Source organism: Natrix helvetica (genome assembly GCF_964273705.1).
Source record: "Natrix helvetica genome assembly, chromosome: 3".
Lineage (NCBI taxonomy): Eukaryota > Metazoa > Chordata > Lepidosauria > Squamata > Natricidae > Natrix > Natrix helvetica.
In genome coordinates, this window is record NC_138549.1 from 73,396,348 (window position 1) to 73,409,531 (window position 13,184).

The following is a 13,184-nucleotide window of genomic DNA, read 5'->3' on the forward strand; positions in this document are numbered from 1 at the left end:
ATGCCGTTTTAAACGAAAAAAAGGAAGGTGAGAAAAGGAAACCTTGGACCAACCAGTACTTTCAGAGCAAGATGGATAGAAGACGGTTTTTTGCGTCAGAGAAACCCTTCTCAGCACGCCTCGTGGGCAAACGCCTTATATGGGAGGTGTTGGTCGATTGTCGTCTGGAAGAGCAAATCAGCGGACGAAAGGCGGCCACTCGAAGCCCCGCCTCCCGTCTATATGAGGGACCTGCGGGTCGGAGAGCAGCTAAAGCCTCCTGTCAGATTGAGTGTTTCGTAGCGGAAGAGCATGCAGAGTGTAATGTTTCTGGCGTTCCAGCACGACCGCAGCCGAATGGAGAAAAGCGCTAGCCGTTGCCAGAGCAAAGAAGAGAAAAAGGGAAAGATGAAAAAAACCATGTGAGTATTTAAATCGAAAGCAAAAAAAAAGGAGGGGGAAATGTGGCTCGAATGCTGCAATCAGCATATTTTAGTCAATTCAATTCAGTTTATTACAGCCATCCACCAGAGACCATTGAATTGAATTGAATTGAAATGAATAATCTTTGCCATAGTTAAACAGGAATTGCTTTGTTAGTTTGGAAAAAGCGTCGGGAAGATACACTTTTTTTTTTCCTTCCGGCCAATTTGGAAGCTTGGCAGAGCGCGTTTTAAATTAAGCAAGGGCTTTTGCTCGTTCGAGAGGTTTCCCTGGCACTGCATTGGTGGAATGAGCGCATTTCTAAAGTTGCTGGAAAGTAAAGGAAATGGGACGTCAACCTTGGTTTCTTTATGGCTTACAATATGGGATCTCGGGCTGTTTGCCTTTGCACAATAGGTTGAATCATAAGTCAAACAGCTGATTTATTGCATAAATATTTCAAGTGCAGGAAATGTGCCTAATGTACCCAAAATGACTAATCTCAATAAATTAATTTTTGGCTTTCAACACCTCCACATCTCAAGTTGTATGTATAGGTGTTGCCTGTATGATGCATTAAAACAATGGAGCCTTACAAGCAATTCCTCTTGTGCTTTGATGCTGTGAAACAGAATGAAAGCAGAGTGTATGAAGGTGCATCCAATTGCTTTGGAAGCATTTAAAAAGAATGAAATGAAGGAAGTCCTCCCTCTAATTTCTGCTCTGCCAGTATTCTAATTCATTTAAAAGGCTAAAATTCTTTGGAGACAATTTTGCTTCTTAAATTTCCTCTTTTTTAAATTGCATTGAGTCATACAGTTTGGCCACTAGCCCAGCTCTTGAGTAAATAAGGTAGATTTTCCATTAGAATGGAAGGTGGTGAGAGCTGCTTGTGAGATGAACTCTTCCTTGGTTTTTGCTGATTATATGAAGTATTAAAGTCCTGCCGATGAGTGATTTTGATTCACTACTAATCTCTACAAAGAATTAAAAGTGTCTGCAAAGGAGCCGAGAAAAAATAATTTGCTTCTGCAGAATGTGATAATTATGACTGATCTAAAACTAATCCTATATTAGGCAGTCTGCAGCATGCAAACACTTTTACTTTGAAAGTTAAGGATAAGGTTCAGAATATAAAACTGCTTTCACATGGGTCCCTTTGCAACAACAAAAATGAATGGGATTTCATATCTTGCCTTTCTAATAGTTTATAGCAAAATTCCAGCTCTAAATATATTGCAATAAACCTTAGAACATACTATTGACTACTGAATCTCTATTCTGAATTGTTGGTTCACTGCCACAAATAATGTGTAAGAATTTCCTTGCAAATGAATGGGCTAGTGAGCATCAAGCAACTTATAGCATTGCTGTATAATATTTCTTAAATATGGTTAATAACTTAGTTCACATAATTCATGTCTCGGGGAATGAAGATGTGCATGTGCTTTAGTTATTACTAGCTGTAGTTAAATTTCCAAGATCCAAATCGATCTGGGAAGCCAATGCTATAACCAAGCTGTTAATGTTAAGTTAATGCAAGCTGAATTCCATCTATAGTTTATTAGCTACATATCTAAACTATATGGCATTTTTGGTAAAAGGACAATTGAACTTATTTATATTTTCCCCCTTAATTTTAGCCTAAAAGATTGGAAAGCAAGATTGAATTACTTTCTGCAGAATTCCTCCAATTCTACCAGTGCAAAGGCTAACAAGAAAGGACAACAAAAGACATGTTTTAGGTATGTACTTCATATTTCACATTGATGATTTTTATGTAGTAAAATTATTTATAGAATCCATGCCCATTCAAAAACCTTAAAACAATTTTGTCTTTTTTCACAGACCTTCTCCTGAAGAAGCGTTGCTATGGTCAGAAACATTTGATGAACTTCTAGCTAACAGATGTAAGTTGCCCTAAAAAAATTAACAGACAAGCATATTTGCTAATTTTAAAAAAGCTAGTTTTCAGGAAAAGTGATCCAACAGGGAATGAACCAGAATCTTAGTGAGAATTCTCATGTATGTTTGCATTTGGTAATAATACTTATTCCTAGTTTAGTCTTTAACTCCCTGGCCCCAGATTACAAGAACACCGCCCCCCTTGGCAAAATTCCCAGATGCTTTCTGTGAAGTAGCTGCCTATGTTTTGTATTTTTGCAATTGTGTTCTGCATTTTTAGTTGGCCTTGTAGTTAGCATTCATAGGTTTAAAAACTCCCATCAGTAGTTATAGAGTTGGAAATGAAGGGGTCCCAACTTTAGTTGAAATTTTAAGTCTCAGAATCCTTAAGGTCTCATTCTTCTTTTTAAATGGATCCTAGCTATTTGATATGGCATCAGATTCCAGGGCTGATATTTTTTTTCAACAGTTCTTTTAAATAAAAACACATTGCACAGTAGTTCTTTTTAAACAACCATAATGCACACTTTGATTAAAGAGACAGAAGCTCTGTTAGCTTGTCAGCTACACAAAAGAAATCTGTTAAACTTTTTAATTGCATCCTATTTGCTGCATAGTGGACTTGGGTCAGTCTTTCCATTGTGGCTGTCTTCCAAGAGTTTATAGCTCTTCCATAAACATGTTCTCCACTTTAAAGGTTAACACATCAAAGTCCAAAAGAGAAATGTTCTTTTAAAAAAAAACCTTAGTGAACAAAAGAACGCAATTGTTTAAATTTAGCAATCTACAAAATTTTAACTTGTAAAAATTGGCCAGCTACTTCAGCTTACTCATGTTCTTTCTGACTTGTTCTGGTACATCTTTCTTAAACAATTTAGAAGAGGGATAGACAGAAAAATCCAAGGAAAGAAATGTGTGTGTTACATCTACAACATTCCTGGGATGTTTTGCATGAATTGATCTTTTTCACATTTCTTTTGCAGATGGTCTGGCAGCTTTCAGAGCTTTCCTGAAATCCGAGTTTTGTGAAGAAAACATTGACTTCTGGCTGGCCTGTGAGGATTACAAGAAAATCAAGTCTCCACAAAAACTGACAGCCAAAGCTAAGAAGATTTACAGTGACTTCATTGAAAAAGAAGCTCCTAGGGAGGCAAGTAAACTGACTTAAATTGCTCTTTTTCATTACTTCAGTTAAACCAAATAAATGTTCTCAGGCTTTTGGTTTCACTAATAAAGAGCTGAGAATTATTCCAAAGAGGAATTCTCTTAACAGAAAATGGTTAATAAATTTTAAAATGTAGCTATAATTCTAGTAACAAAATTCATTTTTAGATTTCTGTTGCATTATACATAGACTTGCCTGTAGGAATAATTCTGAATTTTGAGAAAATGTCTATGTTTGAAAATGCCACTCAAAAGCTACCAAAAGATTGTCACCATTTATAATTTCTCAAGTTGCATGGCATTCTATAATTTTGTATGTCAATACACTGCTATAGGTTTAGGATGAATGGCAGGAATTTGGAAAGGAATAACAATTCTTCTATATAATGAAAGATTTAAGAAAATATTGAATTCGCAAAGACATCTCTACAATTTTTTTTTCAGTAGTGACTATTAGAGTTGTGCAATGCTTTAGGATTTGGAAACAGTGCTTCAGAATATGCAGAAGTGTGAATACTAGCACATACGTATTTCCAGAGTTCTGTGGGCGATGCAAAAAGTTTCTCAAAGTATTGGCACAGTTACTGTAGTACAACAACTAACAGTTGTATTTGTTTTAATGAGTTGCTTGTTCAGTTTTTGAAGCACCTTTTCTGGATCAAAATTAAAACATTGCATAGATCCAATAGTTTTACAAATAGAACCATGATGCACATTTTTAAAAGCTGAGGATCATAATTACTGCGGCAGGAGGATTTGGCAAGAGGCAAGGAAATTATTATTCACAGTGTGGCTCTTGTCTACTTTAAATTGCTTTAAAGCAGCCTTCTTGATAATAATAATACTTTAATGTCAGTGCCCAACATATGTACAATGAGATTGGTTGAGCTCCCTGATGAGTTGGACCTCAGTTCTCAGAATGCTATGCAGTCTGGAGAGTATCATGTAGGTGGATACCAGAATGGAGAGGACTGCTTAAAAAACAACTGTTCTTCCCTATAGTTTTGCTTTGGCCAACAGAGATGTATAGCAATTGGCCTCTGATTATTTGATGATGGGGAATGAGCCTAGCTTGAGGATCTAATATCCAGCCATTTCTGAAGAGCATATTATCTGTGAAACAGTATCCTTATGAATTTCTTCTTGTATTACAGATCAACATAGACTTTCAGACCAAAAACAGTATTGCTCAGAGCATCGAAGAAACCACACACACCTGCTTCAGTGCAGCCCAGAAGAGAGTTTATAGTTTAATGGAGAACAATTCCTACCCTCGCTTCCTAGAATCTGAGTTCTACCAGGAACTGTGCAGAAAGTCACCAATCAGCAGAGACTCTCAGGAGACATGAACTCATAAAGCAGGAAGGGGAAGAAAAATACAAAGAATAAACTTGCCAAATGAAGGAAACAGGACCATGTGTCTTTGCTGGCTCAGTGGGTCTGATGAACTGAATGCAAAGGATATCTGCCCAAATGGCAATTTACAGTTATTCAGATGATGGAACTATAGTTGACTTGGGCAGACTAGCAAGTTGCCCTATTAATGTTTAAAGGTAACCACACAAACTGCTGGCCAGTTACTAAGGAAAGCTGATTTTCCTCCCCATATACGTTTTTGTAATGTCTTGTGCAGCATTGGACTGGTGTGGATCATCCAGCTTTGTATGTGAACCTGGATAATGCTGATGCTCCTAAGAAAAACCAGTGCCCTCTTGTTTAAATCATAAACAAGCTCTAGGACTGTTCTGGCAGGCTGACCTTTTGTGAGACCTGACGAATACTTTGAAAAATTGGCTTTTGTTTCTAAATAGCCAGCAGTACGTAATCATCGATGTATCAGCTTCCCTATGCAGGTTGTTCCCTGCAGATCATGCAGCTTTGTACAGATGGAGCAGATTGCCTTATGACTGTTACAACAAATACCAATATTGTGGTATGATTTCTTGGAGATAAGAGCAATTACTTAATTGATTTAAAGTGCAGATCATGATGATCTGCTAATTGGCTAGGGACAAATTCAGTCTGGGCATGTACCATATGGAGTAAAACCTGGTCTAGAAGTCAAATGAATGCTGTGTATGTGTTTGTGTTTATATAGAGAATTTGTTGTACACTCCTGCCAATGTTGAACGTACTGACTTTGAGGACAGACTTCAGTGAAGTCATCTTCTGTTTTGAGAAGCAGATGTTTCAATAAATTATTTTTATTTTATTAAGAACAACTTCTCTTCATTTCTCTGGGGCTGGAGGGTTGGGGGAAGTGGATTGCATAGGCTAAACTAAACAACCACTCAGTGATTTATTTCAGTGTGATGTGTAAAATCAGAAAGCCACTAGAAGGTGGTTTTACTGCTCCAGTGGTTTGTTTGACCAACTGCCAGGTAAAGCAAAAAGATTGAGCTATTTCCTGTTACAATATGTAATGGTAAACCCAGGGTAAAGCACCATAGTTCCATTTTCTATGAAATGTCAAGAAAACACTGGCTGCAGAATCATCTGTAAACATCACAAAGTTTAAAATATGAATAATACCCTGAGGCGGTGGTGGGTTCTGGGCGGTACGGCCTGGTACAGCCGTACCGGTGGTAGCTGGGAGCAGCGGCTACAGTACCGGTATGGTGGCTCATTTGGCCCACCCACCCGCCTGGGTTCCTTACTGGTTTTTGAAGCAAACAGGCCAATTGCGCACGCACACACACCATGCATCGCCTGCATGACCTCTGCCGAGCAGCTGGGTGTCGCAGGGTGGTGGCGTGTGCATAGCCTGTGTGCCCAACTCTGATGTCCAGCCCCATGTGCAGTGTACTGGTTGCGACGGGATCCGGAACCCACCACTGCCCTGAGGATCATATAATGGATTGTAAGAAGGCACAATTGCTGGGATGCAACTGGGGATTTAAGCTGATGATAGGTATCCAGCTGACTTTTAATTAAGTCCTAGCTAAGTCACGTCAAAGTTTTGCTGTTAAGGTAACTACTTGCAAGACACTTTCATGGTCCTGTGAGCAATTATCAGCAAAGATTACCTGATTTAGCACTTGATTAAAAATCAGCTGGATGCATTGTCATCATAGGGTGACAGTCCTGTCAGGTTATCTGAAAGAAGGGGAGTGATCATTCTCTGCAATTTTCAATTGTCATACAAAGTAAGAGGTATCCTGTTAATCTAGCGAACAATGGAGGAACAAAGATTGGGAGAACACCACTTCTGTTTGCCTGTTCTTGAAGATGCAGGATGGACATCTTTAAAGCTTTATGGAGCAATACAATTATCAGGGTTCACTATTTCAGAGTGTGGGAACACCACGACTAATAATCTTTTACAAAGCATTTCTTTCATAGATGGGTGAGTGGGGGAGGAGAATGCCTAGAAAGTATGGAAACTGCTGTGCTTATATCCTATTTCATCGCATGTAAATATGTGATGTGTGTTTATATCATATTTCATCACATGTAAATCCTCATTTGCTCTATGAGTTGGTACATTCCAGGTGTCAAATTCCCATTTCACCAAGAGCTAGGTCTAAACCTTGGTCAGTGCAGAAAGATCTTGTGTACTAAAACTGATTTCTAATGGAGCTACTTTGGGTTGAAATAGAGATTTTAATTTTTTTAAAAAAATCTCATAATATGTTTGTGTAATTCTCAACTATTAGTAGGCCAACACTGAGACACCGAGACCTATCCTAAACAGTCTACTTACGTACGGACTTAAACTCCCAAAATTCCCCAACCGTAATACTCTGCTGAGGTTGAGAAACAGTGACCTAAACTTAAACCAAGTTTTTTTTTCTCCTGTGATTGGAAGCAACAAAGGAGAAAGGTGTGGTTTAAGCCTGTTTTAATTAATACCATGGATTTTCTAGGCTTTTTAAATGTTATTCTCCTGAAATTTTCAGCCTCCTCAAAAATCACTAGAAACCACTAAGATGGGGAAAGTTATTCTCTCTTAAAAACACCCATTTTAGATCATAACATATACCAGTTTTGAGTTCTTTGGAAGAAATTTCCCTTTCCTCTTTCTCATCATCATCATCTCTCTCCTCTTTATCTTTTGACTACCCATTGGCCGCCCACTTTAATGCAACTGTACCCTACCAAATAAAAGTATTGAGCCATGGTGGCACAGTGGTTAGAATCAGTGGTGGGTTCCTACCAGTTCGGCCCAGTTCAGCCAAACCAGTAGCAGTTTGTCGGCCTGGGTTGCAGAACCGGCAGCAACCCAGGCTGGCCATATCTCTGAACCGGTTCTCTGGTCACTGCAGTCACTTCCGCCATCTTGTTTTGGAGTGCTGCGCATGTGCAGAACAATTTCTATTTAACTGTGCATGTGCACACAGCATGCATCCAGTGCGTGCGCACAAAGCGCACACATGAGCAAACCGGCAGTAACGCCGGCTAGAACCCACCCTGGTTAGAATGAAGTATTGCAGGATAACATTCCCACTGCCAGGAGTTCGATCATGACCAGCTCAAAGTTGACTCATTCTTCCATTGGTAAAATGGGGATCCAGATTGTTGGGGACAGTATATAAGTCTAAATGCTATAGGACTATTGCTATTCTAGATGAGGATGTGGAAATTAGGATCCATATGCCACCTCTCCTCTATGACTCAGTCATAATCCAGTCAAATTTTCAATTTAGTTCAGAAAAGTGACCTGAGTTGATTCAAAAATTGGAATTAATTTGGAACACTGTTCTAATTCACTCTGAATATTGAGTGTTGAAACTGAAGATCGAATGAGTTTGAATCCATTCTGGTTTCCAAATTGATTCAGAAAAACTTCTGCTATATAAAAAGCAACCAAATCTTTTGAATTAATTGAAAGGATTCTAATTCAGTCTGAAAATTTGAATCCACTTTCCAATTTGATTTAGAAAGTCAATAAAATCAAAGTTTTGAGAAATCATCTTTGAACTGACACTCCCATTGGCATGCAATTTAGAGGAAAGTCAGTTTCCTAGTCCCAGTTGATTAACAATAGCAGAAACAAAATATATTATCCCCTAATAAATTAAATTGTTGAAACAATGTTTACAGTAATTATGAATCAAATGGTTTGTTTTTTGGATATGTATTTAATTTCTTTTTAACTTTCGGGATGTGTGTTTTTTAATGTTGTACGCCGCCCTGAGTCCTTTGGGAGAAGGGCGGCATATAAATCCAATAAAACAAAACAAACAAACTTTTGTGACCTTAGCTGGTGCTTTATTTCTATATTTAACATATTCAGGTGAAACCTATGTTTCACTTCTAAAGATAATGTCTTCACTGGAATCATCAGGTTCAAATTTAAAAAATATGTAATTTTCTCTGAGTTATTGGGGGTGGGGAGAGAGAAAGAAGGAAAAATGAGAAGGAACTGTGGTGTTTGCACTTAGTATGTTCAAACTTCTTATGCTATTCAGCTGTATATTTCATTTTTTTTACAGATCAGACATCTAAGTAATCCCAACAGACCAAATAAACCATTTTGGATATTTGCAATATTTTCCTTTTTTTTTACTTTGCTTGCATCATATTCATTCCAATTGTGTAATATCATTTTTCTCTCTTAAAAATCCTGATTTAGAAATATTAATGACGCCGCCATGCTAATATAAGCCTCATTAGTACAAGGAGGCATAAACCATAAGTTCAATACAAATGGTTTCTTTTCCAATTTGTTATTTTTTCTTTATAAAGAAAATTATTTATATTAAGAAATCAATAAAATTGTCTTTAAAATTATTTATATCTTTTAAAAATATGGGTAAAAGTTTTATTTCTGATTTGCCCCTTCTTTGTATTCAAACCAATTTATATTACCGTAAGAAACCAAAGTCCAAATGTTCATATTTGCTTTGTAGTATAAGTGTAATACTGTGTTTTCCCTAAAAATAAGATAGGGTCTTTTGACCCTCTGAAATAAGCACTTGGCCTTATTTTCTGGTAGGTCTTATTATTTTTGAGGTGTAGGAGGCGGCAAGTGTGGTCACCTCGTGGCTGATGCTGTGTTGCAATATTTTTGGGGAGGGCTTATTTTCAGGGGAAGGCTTATTTTAGTGCATGCGCTCAAAAGCTCAATTGGGCTTATTATCCAGGGAGGTCTTATTTTCAGAGAAACAGGGTATGTAGTATTACCTATATGGAAGCCATTCTATTGGAATTATGGACCTCTCCTCAAATGAGATCTCTTAGATGCATGAAAATAGAGAGGGAGAGGGGGTTGTGTCTCAATAAAACCAACATGCCTTGTTACCAGATTGAAGAATTAATGAAATCTAAACTAGACATCAAGCATGAAGAATTGGATTGCATGTTAACTTCCAGTTAAGGTTATTTATCATGCCTATACACAAAAATCTAGTCAATGGTCAGTATTACATTAGCACTAGATAACAGTTAACAGAATTCAAAAGAGGTTGGACTTGGATCACTTGTGAAAATGTAATGACTCTAGGCAGATTCCTCTCTTGACTCTGCCCCCAGGCTCTGCCTTGTCTTCTTCTACATTGGTATGGTCAATCTATATCATGGATTTTAATCTTAATAAATCAAATTAGTTATACAGTGTAACTCCATTAGTAAGTCCCATGCTGTTTAAAACATGTCTCTGTTTAGAGCACATTGTTAAATAGTGCAGTATAGTATATGTTGAAAGTATTAAAATAGTCTAAATGTTTTGATAACTTCCCTTGCTTATTGTTAATATTAAAGAAGAGAGAGTGAAAATAAAAGAAGAAGCAAAGATGTTTTATGGCTATGTTCTGGGCATCCTGACAATGATTGCATTTGGCTTTTTGCTATCTGTCTACATCAGTGACGTGCAGTGAGGTTTATGGCTGGTGAGGCTGGTGACATCATCAGGAAGGCGGGGAATGGGACCACGTGTGCTGGAGGCTGAGGCTGCACACGTGATCCCATTCCCCGCCTTCCTGAGCGTGCTCCACCGGCTCGCGCTCCCCAGTCCTCGAAAGCGACTGGGGAACAATGAAAACCTTCCTGCCCCTGCTGGACTTTGCGCGCTCCTCGCGACTGCATATTGCAGTCGCGAGGAGCGTGCGAAATCCAGCAGAGGCAGGAAGGTTCTCGTCATTCCCCAGTCGCTTTCGTGGCTTCGTCATCTGGGAGAACCGACAACATTTCTGCCTCTGCAGCTCCCGGGCGCAGACGGACGGAGGTAGCCAGAGTGGCGCCAAGCCAGTCTGGCAGGCGAGCGACAGAGGATCAGGCTGCCTCGCTCGCTCTTTCATCTGCCTGGACCACCTCGGCATCGCTCTGGCTACATCCGTCCGGCCGCGCCTGGGAGCTGCGGAGGCAGAAATGTTGTTGGCGCTCCCGGATGACGAAGCCACGAAAGCGACTGGGGGAAGGTTCTCGTCGTTCCCCAGTTGCTTTTGTGGCTTCGTCATCCGGGAGCGCCGACAACATTTCTGCCTCCGCAGCTTCCGGGCCCGGATGGACGGAGGTAGCCAGAGTGGCGCCAAGGCAGTCCGGCGGGCGAGCAACCGAGGATCAGGCTTCCTCGCTTGCTCTTTTGTCTGCCCGGACCGCCTCGGCGTCGCTCTGGCTACATCCATCCATCCGGGCCCGGGAGCTGCGGAGGCAGAAATGTTGTCGGCACTCCCGGATGACGAAGCCACGAAAGCGACTGGGGAACGACGAGAACCTTCCCCCAGTCGATTTCATGGATTCGTCATCCGGGAGCGCCAACAACATTTCTGCCTCCGCAGCTCCCGGGCACGGCCGGAAGGATGTATATAATATTATAATGTTATATATATATATATATATAGTATATAATATTATATACTATTATTTCATGAAGAAAGGTGAGGCTCTGCCTCCCCTGCCTCCCCTGACCGCACGTCCCTGGTCTACATAATTATGAATTTTTGTTTAATCTGCAGCTGCTGAAGGGCTACTGTTGACCACTGCTTTTTCTCCAAATGAAATGCTAAGTACTGTTGTCCAAGTGGCAAACAGTCAAATCTGAAATCTGACTCTAACTGGGGTGAATAATGAAAACTAAAGTTTTGGATTGATGTGTAAGATGGTAGGTTGAGATGGCTTTCCCAAATTCTACAAATTTTTAGGTAGAAGAATGGGGTGATCTCCTAATGTCTCCGGGAAATGGAGGAATTCAACAATTTTTCAATGGATAGCATACTGTCAGCGTTCCAAATATCATGCAGAATTAAATCATTGTCCAAGGCAAAGTAGTCCTTAAAACTCCAATTTAATAAGACAGGCATATTGGCATTAAGCTGGTGAAATTTCAACTCTAAGGTACATCCGGTGAATTCCCCAAGTTAAAAGTTCATCATCTATCCCCACACCCCATAATTCATCACATGGTCCAATCTTCATCTTCCACTCTGGCATGTACACCCCTCTTCTTCCGGCCAGGTGTCGAGGTGCGGAGACAAAAGACGACCTTGAGCTTCTAAGAAATCCATAACAATACATTCCACAATCCTACTCCTTTCTATTCCCCCCTCCCAACTACTATACCAATGAAACAGCATAATATGTATGTTTTAAGTATGTGGCAGGCCAAAGATCCTAAAAGGAACAGAATTACAGGCCTGACAGGCGGCCTCTCCTCAAGAGAAAAACGTTTCCTGAAAAGAGAATAACATAAATGTTAACTATCAAAATTTAACCACCTCTTCCTCCCCCAGGGGGACCCTTTGGCTTATCAGGGAATTTCTCATGGAATTGCTTCACTAATTTATCTGCTTTCAGATCCCAACTTTTCACCCACGTAGCTTCTGACAAAGGGTATCCCTTCCAATGCACTAAATATTGTAAACGACCTCTATACAGCCTGGAATCTAATATTTTTTTCACTTCATAATGTGTTTCCCCTTCTACCACTATGGGAGGAGGTGGAGTTTGGGTGGATGGTCTCGTGCTAGACTCCCTTACCGGCTTCAATAAGCTACAATGGAATACCGGGTAAATTTTCCCTAAGAGTCTGGGTAGGCTGAGTCGAACTGTAACTGGGTTAATTATCTTTTCTATTGGGAAAGGACCTAGAAATTTTGGACCTAATTTCTTACTAGGCATCTTTAATCTTATGTATTTAGTAGACAAAAAAACTTTGTCCCCCACTCGAAAGGGGGGTTGTAGGGAACGATGTTTATCACCTTGCTTCTTGTAGGCTTCTGCCGCATCTGTTAGCGCCTTTTTGGTATTCTCCCATCCCTTCTTTAGTGCCTCCAGCCATTCATTCAGGGACATGGATGAGGGAGGTTCCTTAGGTAGTTCAGGCATGGGAACGAATTCCATGCCACTGGTAACCTGGAAAGGAGTTAATCCGGTACTGCTGTGAACCGTATTATTATATGCTACTTCAGCGAAAGGTAGCAAGTCCGACCAATTGTCTTGCTGATAGTCCACATAACAACGGATATACTGTTCCACCATCGCATTGGCCCTCTCTGCTGCCCCATTTGTGCTGGGATGAAATGCTGAGCTGAGTCCCTGCGTGGACCCGATCGATTTTAGGAATTCTCTCCAGAACTTGGCGGTGAATTGAACTCCGCGATCTGAAATGATCCTTTTTGGAACTCCATGTAGGCGATAAATGTGTTTCACAAACATTTTCGCTAATTTCTTTGCGGATGGTAGGCTTGAACAAGCGATAAAGTGTGCTTGCTTGGAAAACAAATCAATAACTGTCCAGATTACTTTATTACCACTGCTATCTGGAAGTTCGACAA

The 13,184-nt window shown here is 39.9% G+C and overlaps 1 protein-coding gene across 1 annotated transcript; it reads left to right on the forward strand.

Annotated features, from left to right (window-relative positions):
* The first annotated feature begins 233 nt into the window (after nt 1–233).
* On the forward strand, nt 234–5,693 carry RGS2 (regulator of G protein signaling 2). The gene is made up of 5 exons (XM_081947175.1): nt 234–401; nt 2,046–2,147; nt 2,251–2,312; nt 3,291–3,457; nt 4,626–5,693. The coding sequence occupies exons 1-5, from the start codon at nt 292–294 to the stop codon at nt 4,818–4,820; spliced, it is 636 nt and encodes a 211-aa protein (XP_081803301.1). The 5' UTR covers nt 234–291; the 3' UTR covers nt 4,821–5,693.
* Nucleotides 5,694–13,184: the final 7,491 nt, after the last annotated feature.

Coding starts and splice junctions, on each gene's coding strand:
- RGS2 (XM_081947175.1), top strand. CDS start 292: ATGCAGAGTGTAATGTTTCTGGCGTTCCAGCACGACCGCAGCCGAATG. Junction 2,148..2,250: donor CAACAAAAGACATGTTTTAG/GTATGTACTTCA, acceptor CTTTTTTCACAG/ACCTTCTCCTGAAGAAGCGT. Junction 3,458..4,625: donor AAAAAGAAGCTCCTAGGGAG/GCAAGTAAACTG, acceptor CTTGTATTACAG/ATCAACATAGACTTTCAGAC.